The sequence below is a fragment of the Amphiprion ocellaris genome, chromosome 10, assembly GCF_022539595.1.
Source record: "Amphiprion ocellaris isolate individual 3 ecotype Okinawa chromosome 10, ASM2253959v1, whole genome shotgun sequence".
Classification (NCBI taxonomy): Eukaryota; Metazoa; Chordata; class Actinopteri; family Pomacentridae; genus Amphiprion; species Amphiprion ocellaris.
In genome coordinates this window covers 16,307,855-16,331,977 of record NC_072775.1, presented here as the reverse complement: position 1 = coordinate 16,331,977, position 24,123 = coordinate 16,307,855, and the positions used below count along the sequence as shown (strand labels likewise).

The 24,123-nt window shown below is 41.4% G+C and overlaps 1 protein-coding gene across 6 annotated transcripts in view; it reads left to right on the top strand.

Annotated features, from left to right (window-relative positions):
- Positions 1 to 846: 846 nt before the first annotated feature.
- Positions 847 to 24,123, top strand: part of fgf12a (fibroblast growth factor 12a) — a 47,536-nt gene continuing 24,259 nt past the window's right edge. The window contains exons 1-2 of one of the 6 annotated variants that reach the window (XM_055014672.1): positions 847 to 1,718; positions 5,111 to 5,202. In XM_055014672.1, coding sequence (XP_054870647.1) covers positions 5,184 to 5,202 — 19 coding nt within the window. In that variant the 5' untranslated portion in view covers positions 847 to 1,718; positions 5,111 to 5,183. Of the gene's footprint in view, positions 1,719 to 4,967; positions 5,203 to 15,108; positions 15,787 to 20,814; positions 22,018 to 23,405; positions 23,454 to 24,123 lie in introns of those variants that run through there. The other 5 variants (XM_035951140.2, XM_023276579.3, XM_023276582.3 and 2 more) reach the window with 5 other exon arrangements.

Here is a 24,123-nt window from a genome sequence, read left to right as displayed (position 1 = left end):
TATAACCAAGGTAAAATCTAAGGTAGTTGTGCCTTCTTTTTTTCATTTAGCTGTTATGTTTTACTTTAATTTGCCTTTTCATTTGTACTTCTCACTCGAGTGTATCTACATGACATCCAGTGACTATACAAATCTGATGTCACATTTATGGCTTCTAATCAATTTGCACGATATACTGTACAAAGTAGGCCTTTTATGAACAGGAGATATTTTGATACATCACTGTAAGAAATACACAGATGTGTTATTATAATTAATAATGAGTGAATTCCATTTTGCTGCTTTGGCTTCAGGGTCCTGGTACTGTACATGCTGACTCACTGTCACAATGTCATAGCGTACTGGAACACATAGTCACTGTCAATGCTATTAGTAACACCTTTGCTTTTCTATGATGGCAAGTGAAACCTCTGACACGAGCAAGCCCTACTGTTATAGTTTTAACTACCAAACATCACACAAAGCAGTCAAAATATAAATGCACTGATAATAAGAACCTGTAATCAAAACTGAAACTATGTGTAATTACTACTTTTAACATTGTGAAAGCTGATGAAAGAATATTGAGAAAGTGAGAACACGTGTTAAAAAAAAAAAAAAAATCACCCACAACATATGTGTGAAAATATAATTAAAAGCAATTCTTCCTGTTCTTTTTTTCTACTTCTTATTGAAACCTTTAGGCAGGCACACCAGAGTTTGTTTTTATGAAAACAAGAGAGAAATAGTGGATGCCTTGGACAGTGTCTGAGCAGTATTGATGGCACTAGGTGTTGCTATTGGCATCTGGACAAGTTCCACGAACTTCTCCCAGGCTTGCCGGTGAGTCCAGAAATAGGTGAAGAAGGTAGAATTTGCAGGGAGAAGGCTGCACTGCAGTGTCTGCGGAGTAGGGCTCTCCTCCAATGCAATATCTGCACTTAGTGGGCTGCTCTGACACAATATTGCATAGAGAACGGCTATAATAGAGCTGGAGGGAGGAAACTTCAGCAATAGGTACACAAATAATTTATCTTAACTAAAGCAGACAGTGCATCTTGTGGACGCATTATAATACAAACTCACTTCTGCAAGAAAAATTATGTGTTCATACTGAGAAGAGAGGTTTTAGCTGTTTCGGGGCAAAGATACAGTGCACAAAGACAGCAGAGCAATATGCCTTTGCCACTGTATGAGGCAAGGACACACTGCCAAGTTAGATGATATCCTATGGGTGCAGGTCTGGGGCAGGGGAGGACACAGGGATGTGGGAGAGGAGTTAGAGGAGGAAGAGAGCAGAGGTGGGAATGACAGTGATAGGACAGGATAAATCGAGGTGGGGGGGCCGAAGAGAACAGAAAGAGGGAAGAGAGTAGACGGAAAGAGGTTGAGAATCATAAATTATTGAGTGGTCACTGAAGTAAACTTAGGTTGAAGCTGTTGGTGGTTTTTATTTTAATTAAAGAGACATATGATGCTGCAACTCTGCTATGAAACAGCACACCCCCCAAGACACACACACATTCATCCCTCTCTGAATCTGTAGAGGACTTTAGGTTCCTTTCTGATCAATGCACTTCATTTTTCCCCAGCAGAGGTGTCCTCTTTCAGGTCCTCTCATCGATTCGCAGTGAACCGACGCCAGCCAGGATTCGCCTGTGTCGGCAACCGGGGCAGCAAAGGCCTCGGCCACGTGACAGGAAGTGTGACGCCTGAAATCAGAACGACTTATCATTCAGGTAGGGCAACCTCTCATCCTATACTGCAACTATACCCACATGGAGAAATGAATGAAGCATCTCTGACATTTTCCTTCCACATTTGTGCTGTGATTTGGATCCAGAGGCGGACGCATGATGCTGAACGTCATTCGGCCTTGAGGCTTCTATTTCAGCACAAAGGCTAGAACCATCTTATACCAGCAGCACAGTCTTTTTATACCATCAGAGGAAACTCTAGCTGTTGTCATAGCGTCCCATCAGGGTGCTGACAGGGCGCTTTCCAAGACACTGATCAATGGGCCAGTTAGGTAATACCACACTTGTTTTCTGCTTTTTTTCCTGCGTGGTTTTTGAGACTTGGTGGCCAGTGCATGATTGTGGTATTCTATGGTCAGCTGATTTGCAGAATTGTGCTGTGTGAACTGGACAGTGAGTGGGATTTCAGTCCTGATGTTTGTTTTGCCCAAAATACCGCAGAGGACAGCAACGACATGACAGCATCATCAGCCTTGCACTTCTCCAATTGATTAAGAGCATCACAATAAATGTGTTTATGCAAAGTTTATTTTTCAAATATGGGATGAACAAAGTCATCACAGAACAAGAGGGGCACTTGAATAAATGTGAGAGCAGCACACTCTACCTTTGTGTGCATATCTGCCCTGGCAGTTCACACTGACACGATTTGATTACACAACACTGACAACTTCCTCAGGAGCTTTTTGTACCAACCCATTACACTGGAACATCTCATTCTGAATGCGCAGTCTTTGTATATACTGTACACAATATCTATCAGAATTATACTGCAGTATAATCAAATAACAGGCACAATAAAGCATCAAATGCTCAGGACACGGCTATTGATTGGAATCATTCATTAAATATTTATGGATCTCAGCAAAATATCATATGCCTTCGCTACCAGTAAAGCAACATGGTGCACTATGTGGTCAGCAAGTGTGTGAAGGAGTTGTAGGGTGAAAGACGAACTTCATTACTGTTAATTTAGCAGAGAATGGTTAAAAACAAAGAATGCATGCAGGGTGGACTGGTGCTTTGAGAATGGTTGATAATTATCAGTCATGAAAGTGTGTTCTCACTGGCCTTAATGGGGGGGTTTGCCAGAGTCTTATATTTCCCATTAAGTGGCTCAACATAACCTTGAAAAATTCAGTTGTGCAGGTGACTGTGGCTGTTCGGATTTGATGTGTCTAAGTTTGCTGAGTTAATTGTGAAAGCCTGGAAAAGAAGGCAATATGGAGTGTTTTGTTTGTGTTCATCATGTTTGTCCATCATTGCGGTTGTCAACAAAAGTTTACAACACACGATCTTGTAAAGACCATTTACTGTATGTCATGACAGTCTTGAGTTTCTAGTGACTCCTATAACTCTTAATTTTTTATGATGCAATGACTGAAACACATTCTACTTTGTCACAAAAAACAATCTTGCATTTTGGTTCTTTCATAGATTTATTGTAGGTCTTCTGGAAATGTGACAAAATATGCTGTCAAAAACATACATACAGCAATGCTAATATTTGGTTAAATGCCTCTTAGCCATTTTTACCTCATCTAGGCAGTTTTGGTAGCCATCCACAAGCTTCTGGTTGTATCTTTGACAAGTACTCTTGAGAGAATTTGGCGCAGTACAACTTAGTTTGTTGACTTTCTGACATAATCTCAATCCACAGGTTATCAATGGGATTTAAATCAGGACTCTGGAGAGACCAGTCTATAACCATAATTCTTGCCTAATTTAACCATGTCTTTACTACTTTAGATGTGTGTTTTGGGTGATTGTCTTGTTGGAACACACAACTGCATCAAAGATCCAATGTACTGGCTGATGATTTCAGGCTTTCCTGAAGAATGTGGAGGTAATCCATGCATTATTCCATTTACTTTGTATAAAACACCAGATCCACCTGCAGCAAAACAGCCACAGAGGATAATGCTGCCCCCACCATGCTTGATGGTAGGTTTGGTGTTCTTGGAATTAAAGGCCTCACCTTGTCTCCTCCAAACATTCTGGTCATTGTAACCAAATAGCTCATTTTTTGTTTCATATGACTGCAGACATTTCCTTCAAAATACCTTTTATTTGTCCATGTTCTCAGCAGGAAACTTCAGTCAAGCCTTTAAGGTGCCGCTTCTGGAGGAAGGACTTCCTTCTTGCATGGCAGCCTTTTAGCCAATGGTGATGTAAAACACGTTTGACTGTGGTAACTGACAGCAGCTTCTAAATCATTGCAGACCTGCTTTTTGGTGATTCTTGGTTGACTCTTGATCATTTGTAGCAGCAGGTGAAAGCTTCTGTTTTCTTCCTGATCATGGCAGCGACAAAATTGTACTATGCACATTATACTCATAAAATAATAGTATATAGAGATCATTTCTGGATCTGTAGCTGCTTTGAAGTGGCTCCTTGTGATTTATGTTCGCACAGTTTAATGCTGCATGAAAAAAAAGTTCTCCTAACTTGTTCATGTGAATGATTTGTTGTGCTCCTAGCTTTCACACTGGAGTGTTGTTGCAGACGCTAATAAGTGTATCAAATGGAGCCTATTTAAATTGTGTAAGAGGAGTCACCAGCTGTAGTCAATCGCAATCACTCATTAGAAATTAAGAGTCCATGCCACTCAGACCATTTGATTAACACAGCTTTCTACACCACCAAAACTCATAATTCAACTTGCTGCATGTTTTTGTCACATTTTCAGAAAATAAATTTTATGAAGATACAAAAGACACAAGTGTTTGAGTAATCCCAACAGAGAAAATTAAGAGTCATAGGAGTCATTGGACAACAAACAAATGCATGTAAACTTTTTGTTCGTGTCTCTTGAGCACAATTGGATTTCTTTGAAAGCGTGATCTAAAAAAATATCTGTCATGTTTTAACAATTCTTTTACATTCTATGAACAAAAAAATGATCATTGCCAAGTTTCTAAAGCCACATTTAAGTGGAGGAAAAGCTGCACAAAATCCTGTCACTACAAGCACCAGGACGAAGTGAGGTCTCACAACCAGTTAATTCCTCTGTTTCTGCATCAAGACACAATGCACACCCTGCATCCGCTCACCCCTGCAAAACACACACACACACACAGACACAGACACAGACACACACACACACACACACACACACACACACACACACACACACACACACACACACACACACACACACACACACACACAAAGTCCCACCCCTCCCTCACTCTTCTCCTCTTTACCTGAGCTCTCAGTCCACCTTTCTCAGAAACTCTCAGAAACACCAAGGGGTAAACACGAGCTCCCTGAAGAGCTCTGCATCTCCATCACCTGAGGTCCCTTGTTGGATCTAATCGACAACAAATCACTTTAAAACAACCAACTTGCCTCCTTGTGCTCTTCTTAAGCAGAGAGCGCGCACCGGGCAGACGCATTTCCTCCAGCCTACGTCGGCAGCGTCCAACTTCAGCACCTCGAGGGGACATGGGTGATAAAAACGCCGGTAAGAAACTTCCACGTGCTTGTTTCTGAATAACTTATGAGCTCATTTTTTGTTTTGGCTATTGCCTGGGCGCTGCGTTGCTTGTTAGTGGCGTGTGGATTCTTTAAGAGCAGACTGCGGAGCGCCCCCAAAATAAAGGCTCATTCATAAGTTTCAGTTGCATGCAGCAAAAAACACCACATGCAATAAAGGCAGGAGGAATGCACTAGAGTCTGTGCGGGAACTTGAGCCAGAGGATGCGTGTAAAGGAGCGTGTAGGTGCGTTAACTAACCACAGATCAGCACATGCTTCAGTGCTGCAGGGCGATGCTTGTGCTGCTGATGCTGCTGCTGCTGCTGCTGCTGTAGTATCTCGGCTTCCTTGCACCGTCCCACCGGGTAGTTTGTGCACCTGTACAGCACTAAACATTCCAATATCACTCTTTTAGGAAATCAAGCAAATACAACTTGTGTAAATATTATTCCCGCATGCCACTGTGTGTTTCACTGTGTTGCGCATGGCAAACGCTTCCGTCTGCCTGCTCCCCAGCTTTCCTTTTACTCCATCAGTGCTGTCAGCTGATTTACACAAAAACTGCTGGCTCTCCACTTTTTTTTCGGCGAGATGAATGTGCTGCTGTTTTCCGTGCAGCGGCGGCCTCAACCATCAGCATGCGTGTTGTTGACAAAGCTTTTCAACTCTGCCAGTAAATGAGTACAGAGCCAGTCATTTATTTAGAACCATAGAATGCAGGATTCTGCTGCATGAGAATCTCTGTTGCCTCTTAGTCACATACTGCCTAAGATATGCAGTCTTGCTCGGAAACACTGTGGCAGTGTAGCATTGCTGAGCTCAGTAGAGCTTTTTTTATTATTATTATTATTTAAAAGATGCATGGGTTAAAGCACAAAACAAGCACATTCTCTGCATAAAATATATTTGGATAAGGGACAGAGTGCCCTTGTTTAAGTAGGGTAACCTTCTCACATGGTCACCCTGTCCTGTTTTTACCTGAAAAGCAAAGTGTTACAGTGAAGCAGAATCCAAAGTCATGTGAGATATGCCAAGGTAGCTGTGCAGAGGCCCCCGGTCTCCTGCACTGTTTACATTTCTGTTGCATCATTTAGGCTGGAGAGGTTCACCCTCCTGAAACCCCGTTCTAGGAGCCGCACACTTCATGGCCTCATTCACTCATGCAAAATGAAGCCTTCACTGTACAGCAAATACAAGATGCTTTATGTTTCACAGTATATGCATCTTTGCATTTCATGAGAGGCAGAGTAGCATTATGACTCATTCCCTGTCATTTAGTTGGTCTTTTTTTCTTTTCGTTCATCACTCTTCAACTTAACTTTTTTTTCATGCCGCATTAAACTGTGGAAGCATAAGGCTGGTGGTGACAGTACAAATCAGTTTAATCTGTCTTAAACTGTCTGTCTCTGAATATCCACAATAAAAAAGCTTGTTACAGTGTCAGTCTGACCTTTTAAGGCATCCTCCTTCAGACCAAGAGCTTGTATTGTTTCCTCTTGGTCTATGAGGCTGTGACAGACACTGCGTTTGCATTTCTGGCTGATATATTTACTAATTTAAGTCATATTTATTTCCTGCCTTCTGCAACATAATTTAGATGTCTTACTTATTAACAGTGTTTGTTAACTGTATTGTGTGGCTGTATGTTTTGGATGTGTTGGACTTAGTGGATATTTTGTTATTTGTTATTGGTGCATGGCTGAGGATCAATAGTTTTCCAACCTAACGTACAGTGTCAGTGGTCTTAAAATGGGCCTTAAAGGGGGTCCTGCTTTGCTAGATGACCACAAGGGCTTGAATATGTATCAAAAGCTTGTTTTAAGGTGATGATTTTGTTTTCATGGCATGTTTCTCTGAATTTGTCTTGAATAGAATTACAACACATCAGATGTGGGGTTATGTAATTGTTGAGTGGAGGAATAGGGGGTTAAAAAAGGACCCCGGGTAGATTAATCCAGCTCCAGGAGACAGACTATATATACTTTTGGTTAAACACTGGTCCTTGATTTGTTACAACAAGCCCTATCAGGCTGTACACACCACATGACAGGCCAATGCAGAGCCCTGTTCTGTTGGTGGCATTTCTCCCTGACCCCTCTCTCTTTTAAGAAAGAAGGAAAAGCTCTTTACAAACAACTACAAAGACGCATTTATTGCAGCTGCTGATTCATTTTTTTTCTTACATCCATCTCCCCAAGTCTCAGTCGCCTCACCTTCTAAATCCCCTCTTTCTTCATCCTGCTCATGACAGCAATCTCAGCCTCTCGTTTCCCTCGTGTTTGCAGTCTTGCCTATCCAAACACAAACGTGCTACTCTCTCCATCATTTCCTTTCATTCTCTCATTCACTAAGATGTACACGACAAATTCTTAGCAGTATAAATGCTGAGAGCTGCTTTGTCAACATTTTCAAATGCATCTGAAGTTTTGCATCGGTGGGTGTTAATTTACTATAGATGTTACTGAAACCTGAGTGATGTCCATTTTTCATTGGGATGCTGATGCTTTATCTGTGACAAATATCTTGTTGCTGTGTTGTTGTACTCCTACTGAGCCCCGAACCTCAAGTTTGCACACTTGTCATTTTCTAAAAGATTTTTGGCAGCATTAGTTGGTGCAACCATTAACAGTTTTGAAGTGTTGCTGATTTTTGCAACATGTCTTGCTTTAGCTTTGCAGAATATGAGAATGCTTTCTGACATTTCAGCAAATGGTAGTTACCATCAGCAGTGTGCTGTTGTACAAGACTGTGTATATTTTACTCCCTTCTGCTCATTCAGATCTCTTCTTCATGTTCTTTTCTGCATCGGCTGCCGTAGTTGAACACCAATCAGTATTGATGTAATGCCAATTATTTTCCCTCACATGTAGAATAAATGTGAAAATTCAGTTTGAAGAATGTTAGTGTGCCTGCAGGGCAACAAATATGGTTGTTGTCAAAGCAGTTCAGAGGACTGTATCCATGTTTTTTCTTTAAACTTGAGCTTTGTCTGTCTTTGTGTCAGCTTCTGTTTTACAGTCTTAATACAGATGTAGGCAATATTTTGGTTGAATATGAAAGTGCAAAGCATCCCCCTGTGTCAGCTGGGACATCCCTTCCACAACCCTCTGCAGAATAAAGCAGGTATAGCAAATGGATGGATGGATAAAAGTGCAAGGTAGTGAGATTGTTGTAAAGGTCTGCTATACATTAAAACACAGAGGTAATGCCACTTTCGGAAAAACAGTAACAGACAGGATGTTTTGCGCAATGGATTATATATCTCTCTGGAAAATTTCAAGACTGTGATCACATTTTTATTATGCAGGAAAAGAAACTGAATTAAGTCGTGTTGACCAGAATACCAGCACCAGAAAAGTATCACAGAATCCTGCCATTTACAGTGATATGCCATTTTAGTATCGGTGCTTAAAAAATTACAGTGTTGTAGCAGAAGCTATAATTTACGTGGGTTACGTCGCTGTGCGACATACTGGGTGTGTCAACTTCTTTCTTGTTTTAATACATTTTATATTTCGTGGTGTCACAATGAGAGGCATCCACAGACTATTCACAAGTCTGGCATTATTTTGCTTACAGCTGACAGGCAGGGCGATTTATTATTTTTTTGTATGTTCAAGTAGATGGTTCGCAAATGTGATAAAGCAATTATAACATGCCCATTCTCTGGATATAAGTCAGACATGTGCACCATATTTAGTGAAAAAAGTGTACTTGCTTCATCATCAGAGTTTGACTAAGCAATTAAGGGCAATCATAACTATTTAAATTTGCTTTATCTTTTTAGCTAACTTCCCAATGTGGCAAATGTTTCTGTATGAAAACACAACATTTATACTGGTAACTCACAATACTGCAAGATGCTAAAAGTCAGGTGGTCCCAAGTATACAAATTAATAGCACAGCTTCTAAATAATTAATTGAATTTTTGCAGAAAGAGGGAAAGCGACTGTTTAAAATGTCAGCTAAAGTACTGCTGTACTTAGCTCTGCAAGGATTTAACCTTTTGTAAGCAGCAGTGTGACATGAAGGTGGAGGGATGTGGACGTGTAAAGAGCTGATTTCCCCCAATTCTGGTTGGATATTAAAATGTATGAACACACGCTATGAGTAGTAATTACCTCATGCTGTTTTATGTCTCCTTTTCACTTCCTTCACTGCTTTGCATTGACATTTTCAAAATATTTTTGGGTTTTCTTTTTTAATTGATAAAAAAACACAACATTTTTTAAAGTTCCATTTCAATCATCTATTTTTTCATTACTTTTCTTGATGTGTAAGGGTTTTGCTGTTGCACTATTCAGTATTTGCATCAATTTATTTAAGCAGGGACTATGTCAATGTCTACATTTTGGTCCTGTAACAACACGAGCAACAACCAATCTGGCACATACAGCAGAAATAAAAGACACAAAGAGGGTATTGGAATTATAGAATTTTGCTAAATTGGCTAAGACACACAACAAAACTAGCAAGCTAGTATAGGGACACGAAGAAAAGGATGCCTCAGGGAATTTAAAAATGATCCTTTAACAGAGTGACTTCAACTCCATTGTTTACATTATTCTCAGCACTGTGTGCAGCGCATATAGCAGTGCTGCAGAGTTTGGTTATACCTTCATGTTAAGTCACTAGCTAATTTGTTAAACAAGTACCCCTTCACTTTCTGTTTTGACAAAATTCCAATATATGCATAAATAATATTGATATCAGAATATATGCCTAAAGTTGGTATCAGCATTTGCTCCAAAATTCCAATATTTTGTCACACTACCGTGAGAATATTCTACATAACATAACTCTTATGTACCACGTATTAAATGAATAAGAGTCTCTTTTCATATGTTTGGTAGCTATCTGTTCCTCTCATGCACAATGACCCGCTGCAGGCAGCTCTGCAGTAAACACTTAAACAACTGAGTCATCGTCACTGTAATTTTATTCTTGAATTAGCTTTCACAGTGTGCTAACTAAGCACTGTGCCTAAATGTAATGTCAGTGTTTTAAAGCTATCATTAATAGATTTATTAATGTCTCTTAAATAATTTAGGGAGGCTTTATGAAGTAGTTACAATCCATTAAACAACTTTTGGGCTACTAGATTGTGGAAAACCCTGTTGCAGTTTTAGATATTTATGTCACCAAAGAGACCTTTTACCTTCTAGAAAATGCTGCAGGACATTTGGAAATAAATCCCTTAACAAAACTGCTAAGTAACAACTGAAACTGCAAACCAGTTAGGGTTCAAACATCTTGCAAACTCATCTGCAGCTGTTTCATTTGTTGGTGTGTGAAACTAGAAAGAGTGAGGCATGTGGTACTTGTGAAATACTGATGATAGGAACAGTTTTTATTTTCAGGTTTTTCATATTTCAGCTAATAAGCTCAACATTAGTGCAACATTAACAAAGAATGTTGGTGAAGGTTTTCTAATGAGGTTAGTCAGTCATCCGCAGTTTTCCAGCCTATGTTAATAAATCATGGACTTGCATTTGTAAATGTTAAGAAGAAGTCTATAAATTGATTTTGGTCCGGATGCTATGCAGTCAGTTTCTAGAAAGTAAGAGAGCGTGACTAGAGAATTCTCTAGTAAAAATGAGACATCACTAAAATTATGTGTCAAGATGGAGTGGTACTGATACTGTATTTTTCCACTAAACAGTAGTTTTGTGTCCTAAACAAAACCAAATAATCATGCCTCCTATTAATAAAAAAAAAAGATTACTCAAAAAAACACATTATTATTTATTTATTCGGGGAGTTTTATTAAGATAAAGATCTGAGAACAAATTAAACATACAGAAAGTCACAACAATAACATCTTGCACTAAAAATATCACACACACATACAGTCATATTAAAAAAAAATCACAAATGGTGTTTGTAAATATAAGCTACTAAATCTTTAAAATCTGTCTGAACATCTCAAACTTAGTGCTGCAGCTCATTCCAGTAGTGAGCTGCAAAGTACTGGAAACCAGTTTTCCCCAGTTCAGCGGTAGTCTTACTCACAGGCCTATCTTGTCTGTGATCTGGTGTCGAGGTTGTTAGCTCTGATCTCAACCTCAGAAGCTTAGAAAACACATGCATGTTGATGCATTCCAACGTTTCATGTAACTCACAGAGGTGCGTGCAACGGTCGTCTGCAGCCTCGACCTGAATAACATTGTGGCTGACGGCATCTAATGGTTTAAGCGAAGGAGAAACAAGCTCTGTGTTGGTGGAAGAATGAGTGGTATGAGAAATACAAGTATTTCTTGTCATTTTGAAGTTTGGAGCTCTAAATTAAGTGCAAATGTCTGCAGTGATCAGTCTAAAATTTGAGATTACAGATCCGAGTTGGAGAATAACAAGCACGTATGTACATGAGAAAATAGCAGTGGACCTATTAGTTATGCCTAAGAGGAACCTTTATTAACTATCTTTGGACTTGATTGAACAAACTGGACTTTGTCAGATAGATTTGAACCAGCAGAAGCATAACAACCCACAGCTGTTGTCATCAGTAGTATCAAAACAACAGCACAGTGTTGCTGAGCATGATTAAAAAAAAAGCACAACAAATGCAATAGATCTTGTGTTATAACCATTGTCATCATTATTATTATCCCACACTGCTAGGAAGCAATGTAGCTTTGAGTTGATTAATGTTTCTAGGATTTTGGATGGACAGAACAAACTGATAGCAGCTGATAGTTGTTAAACTCAGTGTCACCACCTTTATGCGACAAATACACCTGAACATTCTTCCACACTGAGGGCATTTTTGACATTTGACCAAAGTACAATACATTCATATATGATCCCTTTGACTGCAGTTTCAGTCAATGCTCATATCTGTTTACAAGGTGAACATTTTAACCTCACTTCTGTTGACATATATCGGAAGGTGAAATGAGAGAGGGCTTGTCCAGCATCTTTCCATGGTGTCATCACACACAGACCTGAGTTTGCTTAAATACAGACAGGATGCATCTTTTTTTGGATGAGGTACAGTTACAACATATGTTGGAGAAGGGTGGAGACATATCACATGGATATATGAGTGATTGGAAGAAAGGAAATTAGTACAAAATGTAAGTCCTTAATCTGTTATTTTAGCATCATAATTGTGTAGCAATTGAGTGTAAGACTTGTATCTATTTCATAGATAGGTTCTCTGCTATTGGGAGTAAAGGATCCACCTTTTATGTTTTTGTTTGTAAATGAAGCGTGTATCCAGAACTTCATCAGTTTGCATTCTTCCTTAATAGATCATCTGTAAATGGGAAGGCAGCTAATTTTATCCATGTGTAATGCATATTATCTTCTTTTTTTCATTAAATGTTAAGACTGTTTTAGCAGTTTAGAAAACAAAAATGATTTATTCAAGTGCACTGACTGATCTATTATCTGAGATCTGAGAGGACAATCTGCAATTTTTAAAAGAGCATCATGCTTTAACCGTTCTGTCAGTGTGCACTGTGTCATATTGATAACATGAAACAGAGCAGTGCTTATTTGCTTTGGTAACCATCTGAATTTATTGAATAAGAATTAGAGAAATTAACAAATGATCTTACCTTGAACCGGTATCTTTTTCTTAAGCCTGATGTGTTTTGTCTACTTTCAATTAAAATGTATGCTTAAGAAAAGGCAGCCTGAGTATTCTGTGGTTCAAATTCAAGTTTAGTTTGGATCACAAATCCTAAATGTTGCCTTATCTTAGCGCTGCTGAGTTCCTCTGTGTGCCCTCTGTGTCATAGCCCCATTTCCTCTCCTCTCTGATCGCCTCTGCAGTGGGGCAGTAAAGTGGGAGCCCGATCCACAGTACAGCACCATCACCATATCTGTGACTGGGTCTGATGCCAGCTCCCTGGCTCCCTCCAGCCATTCTCTCTTTATTCTTCTCTGACCTTTTCTTATTTGCATGGATGCTGTTGTTGAGGCATTTTGCTGACCTAATATGTCCTTTTATGTACATTGTATATATTATACACAGTGAGGGCATGTTCCCAGGGTAGTTGGTGCCATATAATTTGTTGTCCTTGTGGTGCAAGGTTATACAGCACAGGAATAAAAAAAAAAAAAAAAAGATGTACTGTAAAATACTTCAGTTGCAGCAGTGTGCTGAATTAGTGCTGCAGGAGAAGTTGTGCATTATGTTTTTATTTGGCCTTGAGCCAAAAGAACATTCTCTTTCTATGCATGTCAAATAGCTGTGTTATGTCTTGAGTAAATCTTGTTGATCGGATTTCAGCACAGATCCTTCTCTCTCCGCTACTTGGTCATGTCTTTGTCTGTTTTACAGCTTATTTTCATTTGGGTGTTTTATGTTGTGGCTCCCTCTAGTGTGGAAAGTGGCACAGAGTCCTGTTAGTCTTGCAGCTCAGGACTGTTGGTCATTGTACGCCAAAATTCATGAAGAGATGTTGAACTTTGGGTTATGGATCATGAGTCATAACTGAAATATGATCTTTAGAGCACATTATAAGTTAATTACATCTTAAGTAGCAGTACTGGTGATATTTGTCATGATTGTAAACATTTTTGAGTTGCTACAACTCCATGGTTACATTATTTCTCAATGTTTTATTTGGGTTAGCTCTGCACATATGACACTGTATAAGTGTTGCCTGTGATTTGCTCACAACCCTGAGCCCTAGAAATGTCCTAAACGTGATGAGCGACACAGCTGACTTGTCCCTTTCATATAACAAGGCATACAGCTCCAGTGATCACTCATTAGTTAAAGTGCTGCTGTAGTAAAACAAAGTTTTGTCTGAGTTCTGTTCTGTTGTTCTTGTTCGTGTCACTGTCCCGTCTTACTAATTATCTATGTTCCTTTTTTGTTGGTTTTTTTACACCATGAAACACTAATGAACTTTTTTTTAACATAAAGTGCTTGCCTAGTTGCTCAAAATAACTGTTGTAACTTCACATTAAGCAGTTACACAACTACACCCTTGCACTTTTAATACTACCTTATACTTCCATTCCACTGCAATCCAGGGGGAATTGTGTATTTTGTTTACTCCACAATGTCTGTTGCACAGCCTTAGTTTGTTTTACGATTTTAACATTTGATGACCATTTATTGTAATAACAACTCAACCATAGCCTATCCAAAGACAAAACTAATCATAACAAAACAAAACAAATAAATCAAATCAGATTCCTAACTTTCTTATTGCATTTGGATATTCTCCATAAAATAATACCACTGCAGCCTGTATATCATAGTCAGGTAAAATTGTATATCTGGTACCTTTTGTAGGTTTTAATTCCTAATATGTAAATTGCTTGGGGAAAATTGCACCATAAATGATACTGTAGGACTTTGACTCCAATATTTGACATGCTAGGCTACTTTGGTAATCATTTTTGTTGGAGGACACTGTGAGGTTTAGTGAAAATAAAAAGTAAATGAAAAATAAAAAAAACTTTTTCTACTATATTGCATTGAAAGGATCATATTTATTTGATTAAATTTGCTTTATACTATTTGTATTATTTGGCATTTTTTTATTTAAAAAAACTTTGTTTTCCCAAGGTATTATGAAAATAAGGTTCTTATTTTTCTAATTATGGTGATTATTATTTTTTTAAAAAAAAACTCTATCTTGACTAACTGCAACATTAAAATGCTGCTTAAATATGCATGAATCATATCTCTATGATATAATAAAGGCCCAGCTGTGATGCTGGAAGGACTCTGATGTGTCTGACACCTGCTCTTCCATAACGCAGTGACTGAGCCTTAAACTTTCTCCTGCGCGTTGAGAAAACACCGTTGACTTTAAAGCTGGTGGGCTGCAAGCTGACGTAGGCTTCTGCGTTGTCCTGCTGGTTCCCGATAGGTTTGGAGAAAAACAGAAGAAGAGAGAAGAAACTATCGGCTCCTAGAAGGTTTCCAACATCTGTGCGGCCACATCGTGCAGCCTTCACTGTCATCTCCGCATTACCTCACTCGTGGCCGGCCTGCCACTTTTACCCCTGCAGTTTAACTTTGGCGTGCAACCTCCCTCCCTCTCCATCTCTCTCCCTTCCCTTCCCCTCTCCTCTCCTGCTATTACGTCCGCAGCTGGTAAAGACGCGGAGGCAGGACGGGAGGGGGGCGGTGGGATGTACAGTTAAGAGCACATTGTAACGTCCTTGCGTTGCCTGCTGTGGCGGAAGAGGAGTGTGCCGTGAACGCGGATGACCGTCGGTGGACGAGAAGAGGATAGACAGAGAGAGATAGGGCTAGAGGAAGAAAGAGAGAGAGAGAGAGAGGGTGAGAGAGAGAGAGAGAGAGAGGGGGGATCACTCAAGATGCCTCGTTTTAGCGTAATTTGTCCTGCAGACTGTGCCCTTCCGGCGTTTTGAGGGCTGCTGTGAAGCCTGTAGAGAGAGAGAGGCTGCTGGCTGGCTGGGCTACGCTATGCTGCCTGACCCTGCTGTGTTGTGATAGCGTTGTCCGATTGTTTGGATTGAGGAAGGCTCCCATCAACCCAAATCAATGAGGATTCTGAGGCCATTCCTTCAGAAAGGAGCGCATATGCTGCAGTGTTTCTGTGGACAACGATCGAAGTCGACCACTATCACCAACGGTGAGAGACAAAACACAGCAGCACCATAGCTGCCTTTTGCTTTGCATGCTTTCTCTCTTGAGTGATGAGGGAGAGGGAGGCGAGAGAGGTAGAAAAGAAAAGATGTATAGGGAGAGGAGAGGATGGAGGAGGAGAGGGGGTGAGTGGTTTCATTAAACACTCGAGTGTGTGAGTAACATCTTTTCCGAGTCTGCAGTGGAAAGCGAGAGGCTCTCCTTGTGCATCTGTCCCGAGTTTTGTGTGCAGTCTTGTTGCCTCAGTCGCGAAGGGAGAGCTGTCGGCAGTCAGGGAGAGGAGAGGAGGGATACTTTACCACACCGAGCTATATTTGTAGTGTTCAGTGCTGCATCTGAAGCGGGCCAAAAAAAAAGGACAATGCAGGGATCAAGTCATTAAACTTCAGAGGCCCGGAGAGGCAGCGTTTCGGCTTTTCGGGCCCCAAACAACAGCATGCAGTGCGTTTCAGCACCACGGATAGCGCCATAACAGGCGTACAGGGCCAAACTTTCCATGGCCTTTAAGAGATTTTTATGAAACCCTAATTGATTGATTATGTTTTCTGTAAGAATATCTCTTAAGTTAGTTTGAAACTACCCGATTCGAGTTGGAGAACAGTCCCCAACTTCACTTTGGCTGTAATGCATATCATGATACAGTCAGATAACTCGTCAGGCATTATCTCCAAACTGGACTTACTTTCTAACAGTCCACGACAAACTATGCTACACCTACAAATGCAAAAACTACATGACTTGCACATGCAGGCCGGCACACCGCCACCACTGACCAGCCTTTGGCAACCAGCCTAAGATCCCTGCCATGTCCTCTACTCATGTCTCAGGCAATTCACTGCATTGCCACTGCTGTTCACTCATAACACAACTCTGCCATCTCCACAGGCGTTGAGGAAAACAAGAATGTCATTTTACTGCGAGACAAAATGCAAAACACCTTCTTCTGGCCTCCTCTAGCAGCTAGCTGGCGCGGTTCTCTCAAATTCAGGGCAGACAATTAGAAACTCCATTAAGCACAGTTGATTCCTCTGAGGTGGTTGGACCAAAAGCAGCATGCACACTGGGATCTGTGGGGCTCAGATATAAAGTCCTATCAGTCCTTATCCTGCATCTCTGTTCACTGTTACATGAACCTTCTGACCTCAATCAAAACTTTATGAGTCAGCTCATAGATGTTGACGAAAAATGATTAAAAACAAGGATGCAAAGCGAGAATGCATCAGTTTAGCTGCTTTAAAATGAAGCTGTATCAAGCAGAAAGTTGGCTCAAAATTTGCTTTTACTCCAAACTTGCATTTACAGGTTCATTATGGCTGTTTGTCAAGAAGTCCTAAAGAAGAGTTGGAGGGATATGTTTCAACTAAGAGCTAAAATATGAAAGCATGCTTCTTGTATTTCAAGCAGACATTGCCCCGTCAGCGATTACTTCACTGACTCTCTGATTCTACAAGAATATTCTCCATAACTGTGCACATTTTTAACCGACAGAGCAAATTACTGGTAAAACAAAGAGCTATCGGACACCTAACTGTCTAGAAAAAGGAGTCCAAATCAGCATTCTGCATGCCAACATCATCTCCAGTATACTTTTGGCCAGTGAAAGTTCATGGAAATCCAGAGGAGCAGAGAGTGTTTTGCACTTCAGGTTCAGGCACTATGCCAGAATTACCTCCCAGGGATTTCCGGTGGAAGATGTTTTTGAGTAGGCTTAAATGTTTGCACCTGCTTTCCTTTGCAGTGGTAAGACTTGCACCTGGCTTTTCTTGTATCACAGTTAACCCTCTGGGGTGTCTCCTGTTGTGGAAATGCACTGCCTGGGGCAACAAGTTTGAAGATGGCAAACACAGCTAGTTGTTACAAATTCTGTTTTTACCCTTTTAGCTATTCATAATATCATGTGGTAATACAGCAGCATACATATTCAAGTAGACCAGGTGTTCTGAAAAATGATATGGTTTTATCTTCCTGTGCTGAATTTATACATTTTTAATATGGTAAGAAAATCCAAGGCACCAGCATAATGAAACCAGCGGTCAAGAGCACAGAGGGTCCCCAGTGTTGTAGCTGGGGTGTTTGAATTGCAGGATATTTATAGTTCGCACTTTATTTTTAACCTTAGCAGGTTCAAAATGCTATACATTGTTTGTCATTCACCTATTCTCTCTCACATACTAATGGTAGCATTTCTGGTGGGTTGCATATAAACATGAGTGGTTATACAGGTTAGTTGTAATAGCAATATAATGTTTTATAGTTGTCATTTCGGTAGTTTTCAGTCACTGTTTACTTGATAGCACATCAGATTTCAGTTTAAGTACTTCTGGGACAACTTTTATTTAGAATCTTGTAAGATATCAGCATGCATTGTTCTGCAAAATGAGCTTTAACGCAGTAAATGCTGGTTTTGTGTCTGTTCGAACATTTGTTTGGAACCAGAGCGTCTTTGCCTCATCTTTTGCTGCATGAAATGTAATATTTAAATGGCACTCAGTTTGTTGTTTTTATCCCCACAGTTTGGGCTTTACACTTTAAAAGCATATTCCCATCTGATTTCCATGATGATTTGTGTTACAAGTGTAGTAGTGAGCATTGTGAGCCATAGATCTGTCCCATTTCTACTCTTTGCCTTCTGCAGACTTGGCAGAAGAGTTCAGCAGACAGCACACTATGAAAACTAGTTCCACCTATTGTGAGTCAACAAATCTGTGAGGTATTTCAAGGACACACAGAAGTGACTGTCTTCAGAGGATGGAAACATCCACTAGTTTGTCCCCTGAACGTTCATTTATTCTCCACTTGGGGGCAGCAACCATAAAGAAATTGCTCTGAACAAGTCGGTGGACCCTTTGGCAAAGCGACAAGAGACGCTGAGGCTTTGGTTTGTTTCACTTCATTCAGTTGTCATGCTATGTTGTGATATTTCTTCATTTACCAAGAAAATATGGAATACAAGGCTGTTTAATAGGATCAAAGCAAAAATAGTGCAATTATTACATTCAACACAACATATTTGCTTCACTTTTTCTTAAATTTTACCCCCTCTTTCCTGTGAAAACAACATTGCAGAGCAAACACATTCAAAGAAATGTACAAATCACAATTGCTAACTGAACCAGCCAACCTGCACAGTCAGAATCATTTCAGCTGACAATTTAAATAATTGCTTTATATTATCTGCAGTGCATTTCATAGCAGGAGTGTTTTATTGCTTGTGGATATATCTCTACCGGAATGAAGTGAACATCAATTGTCTCTGGTAGCAGGTGGAAGCTTAGCAGATCCTCATTAGGGAATACTTTATCTTTTCCTGACAAAGATGTATGTCCATGTCTGTAGCGCTCTATACACCACTACCAGGTCCCTCCCATTTTTGAGAAAACTCCCTTTATACTCCCGACCACTAGCTGATTTTTTTTTCAAACAAGTACACAGTATATCATGCTGCTGCATATCATTCAGAATGATTAATGTTTTATTGAAATTTTTATTGATATTTCTTTATACCGCAGTGGCATATTAATTTATACCACTCACTGGAAACTCAATGGGAATACAAAGCTGGATTAGAGGTTTTGATTTAGAATCTGACTGTTGGACCCACAGATTCCAACTATTTTTTCTTCCCAGCTTGTCTGACTTATTTTGGGACAACAATGGTTTTATCTGCTCTCCATCTCTCTCTGTCTCTGTCCCTGTCTCTCTTTCTCACACACACACATTCAGAAACCAGCAAATAACTAACCAGGCTATCAGCACTTCACATTCAATCCTTCATCCATCATATCCAAATCTTACATAAAGGAGACAGACAGTGACAGTCAAAAGCAAATTTCTCTCTCTCTCTCTCTTTCTCTGTGTGTGTGTTACTCTCTCTCTCTCTCTTGCTGTCTCCACGGATTCGGTTTGGAGAGAGAATGTCAAACCAAGTCCTAGAAAAAGCCTCTAAATGTTTCATGTGGTTTCATCATGGGGACGAGAAATGTTTGCTGCTTGTGTTCTTCCTCCCACTGTGTGATTGAATGTGGTGTGTGAGCTCTTTAATGCAATACCTGACACGAAACCAGAGGCACGCTACATGGAGGTGCATACAAATACATGTCTGCAGGCTTTTTCATTGATTTACCTTTTCTTTGGCATAGTAACAACCTTAATTGAAATGAAGACATGGCGGTTTTAAATTGTGAAACTGTGAAAAGAATCCGTTGGTTTGCATTAGTCCCTAATCAGATGTGACATATAGGATAGAAATATGCTCTCGTTTTGTATATGCACATAAACCAAAGGGCCAAGAGGTGTTTTAAAGGCAGTTTTCCATGTTTTAGTGTTTTGGTGTTTCTTGTTGATGACATTTCGATATATTTCATTTCATTTCCATCATCACATTAACCCCTGTCTTGTTGTCTTGTGTCACTGCATCTTCATCACTGCTCCTACTGTGTGCACAAACCTGTTGCAGGTAATCTCTTTATCCAGACTTAATATGTTCTCCATAACACGTGTGTACACGGGGTTTTACTAAATAAAAATGCGTGCAAATGCCCCTTAAGCATAAGCTGTGAGGGTGAGAATATACACTGTGCAGCATAAGCTAAAGCTGATTAAGATTTATCTGTTTTCCATGCAAGGAGGGGGCTTTCTTAACAGTTTAACGCAGCCTTCTTGCTGAAGTGTAATTGAAACAGACAATTGTGAGATGACCCGCTCCATTTTAGACGTGCACCCAAAGGACTCACGTGCACGAGCACCCATTTCTCCCCCACCCTTTGTAAAATCCAGCTGTTGCCCCCCACCTTTTTGCTGGTGCTTTATATGCACAACTTTCCTCCCATAGAGATCATGCATCTTCCCCTGAGAATTCCTAATACGAACCTCAATCACGTATGATTGCGTTAAAAGAGTTGGAGAGGGGGAGTTGGAGGGGTGAGAGAGAGAGAAGAGGGAGGGAGGGAGGGAGGGAGGGAGGGAGGGAGGGAGGGAGACAGCAAGGGAGAGAGAGAGAGAGAGAGGGAGAGAGAGGGGGGGAGGCTATGGACCGCGACCATTCACTCGCAGCATCCATTCGGGACGCGCTGGAAATAATGCTCCGGCTACTTATTATTTGCGCGCTACAACAAAAAGCACTTTGGCGTGTGTCAGCCTCAACTAATTGTTGCTTTCCAGACGAGAATCGCTCCCTGCAGACTTGAATTACATCTCTGCAGCATCCTTTGCAGAGTGGCCTCTGCTGCCGATTCCATTTTCTTTCTTTCCCCCCTCGTTGCATTTAAAGAGGGTGCCATCGACGGAACCGGAGACTGGGCTCACAGATCTGGACTCTCTCGTCCTGCACCAGCATCCCGGACTATAAACCAGCGGACGCTCTCATTCATAGATGGAGTAAATAATTAGAGGGGAGGGAGGAAAAAAAAAAAAAACAAAGTTATCCAGTTACGCACAAGCGGGGTTTTTTTTCTTCTATTTTACGCGTGTAATCGGGGTGATTATTAGAAGGGATCCGGAGGGATAAGGCTGGTGTGCAGATGAGGAATACGAAGTCGTGCTCGTCAGACGCGGCGCTGTTCACCTGGAATACCTGAAGCTTCTCCAATGACACGCAGCTGCAGCAACTTATAAACACTGTTGCATGTTCCCACGGCTGATTTCTCGGCCCCCCGTGGCCCTATAGCATTCTAGATTCATGTTTCCTTTTACGTCGGAGCCTTCAGAAACTCGCAGCAGCTGAATTACATGTCCAGCACCACCACCACCACCACCACCCCTCCTCCTCCTCCTCCTCCTCCTCCCCTGGATGAGGATGCTGCCTTGAAGCGCAATGATGCCCGGGACTCGAAGGATGTTCTGATCAGGATGACATTTGGTTGAAACACCCCGAAGCACAGACTAAACGTTCCTTTTTAAAATTATTATTATTGTTATATATATTTTTTATTAGGATTATTCATTTCGTGCGCTGAGAGGCTGCATCAAGATCCGACCTCTGCCGAACCAGACTTTCGTTTTTTTTAGACTCGGTTCGGGGAGATGGCCGCGATCGCCAGCTCCCTGATCCGGCAGAAACGCCAGGCGAGGGAGTCCAACAGCGACCGAGTGTCGACTTCCAAACGCCGCCCCAGCCCCAGCAAAGACCCCCGCTCTCTGTGCGAGAGGCATTTCTTGGGGGTCTTCAGCAAAGTCCGTTTCTGCAGCGGCAAGAAAAGACCCGTTCGGCGGCGACCAGGTCAGTGCCGTAGATGTTTTTTCCCCCCTTTTTCCCCCTCTCTTCCAATCCGATGTGTGTTATGTGTGTGTATGGAAGCGGTTTCCCCCAACCCCCCCAACAACACCGCACCCCGCCCCTCTTTGGAGCATTATACTGCAGTCGAGGGCTTCAATCTGAACAACCGAGAGGAGAAGGTAGATTTTCCTCCGCGGTGCGTAAAAGGAAAGGGGAAAAAAAATCCACCTGTTTCCATTAGGTCTTCTCGTTTTGTCTGTCGATCCACCACTGCACGACACAGCCCCCTCCCTCAATGTATAGGGGATAATGATGTATATGCTGTGACGTTCCCCCCCCCCCCTCATTCTGATAGTGCTCTGATCAGAATAATCAATCACCCTGAGGCAAAAATTGATGCCACTGTTTCCCCCAGTTGTTCTCCTGTCCCAGCAGCCCCGAATAATATATTTAAAGCCTTCGATTTGCACACTTAATTTTTCACCCCCCCCTTCCTTCTCCCTCCTTCCCCCTCCAAACACAAAATACACACGCAACTTGAATACACACTCAGGAGAAGAAGGGAAAAAAAGGCCGCCTTAAATTGCTTAATTCAATATTAATGCAGATTGGGGCTACAGAGGGAAGATACAGAAGTTGCACCGCAGTGCACCAAGGCTCTTTTGAGATTAAATGTTTTTAATGGTTAAATGTTTATTGCAGAGAGGGGAGCTTTTTTACTGCAGTGAAGGGAGGTATAGCTTTAGTGATTAAGGGCTACTCTTGGCCGTATTGATATATACATAGGGCTCCCTTTCCCTACTACACCTCATGGTATAGCACCCTATTTTTTTTTTTTTTTTTTTTATTCTACTGGTTGTGTCCTGGTGCACAGATAACAAGTCAACAGTACAAGTCAACCTTCTCCCTCCCTCCCCTTTCCATCCAGATAGGTACTGTCATTGTAGATGATCGACAGTCAGAGCCCCAAAGCCTGGCCAGACAGACGGACAGATGAGGAACGAGGCAAAATCGGACATCAATTTTTTAAGGTAGAAAAGGAAAGGCAGACAGTCACCCAGCTAGCCGGCCAGACAGACAGACCAAATTAAAAAAGCCTCGCAGAATCTTAGTTGTCAGAAATTGTTTAAACAGAAGGCGTAAGCAGACAGACAGACAGACAGGCAGGCAGGCAGGCAGGCAGGCAGGCAGGCAGGCCTCCAGACACTGTTGGACAGGTAGGTACAGCCACCCCCCAGACAGACCGAGCTGTATGTCCTCTAATTGATTCTATTTCCACTTGATGCCTTTGCCATATATTTGCTTATCAACAGCCGATACACTGGAGCATTGATGAGTTCTGCCTGTTTAAAAGACTGTTGTTTTTCCTTCTATCCTCCCCCCTTCGTAAGATGCACCCTCGAAACCTCCACAGGTGTCCCATAAGGGCTGCAGGCTAGGTCAGTAGCTCAGCCTCCATCCGTGTGTGCTGTGTTTCTTCTCGTCTCCACCCCATCTCGCGCCCATGTCGACTTTTACAAATCCCTCCCCCCTCCTACCCGGCCAGGGAGGGAGGGAGGGGAGGTGGGGAGGGAGGGTGGGAGGTAGGGGCTGGGGGCTTCAACACCTGTCTGACAGCCGACGACCCTCTCCCTTTTGCTGATCCTCTTCTTCTGTATTTTTCTTTCTTTCATCCCTCCTTCTGTGTGGCTTTTCTTGGATTTTTTTTTTCCTGGCTTAATTTTGTACCTGTCTCTCCCTCTAGCTCACCAAAGCTTCCCTCTAGCCAGTTGTCTGCTGCACCTCTGTCTCTTTTTTTCTCTCTGCCTCTCCTTCACTTTTGTTTCTGCCTCATTCTCTTTATCAGTCAATGTCGGATCAGTCCTTATCCTCGCTCCTCGTTCTTTGTCTGTAAATCTGTGTAGTAGAGGTTCCTTTGCTGTATAGTGTATCTTGGTGTATTCTTCCCGTCCAACACTATATCAGAACGGGTGATCATTCACCATCTCATGGTCATGACGCCATTTGTCAACGTACCTAAATGTTGTTGTCCTTCTGTATTGGTATGAAGTAAATCTATTGACGTTCTATAATGGCCCATACACTCACGGGATGATCTCATGTATGTTA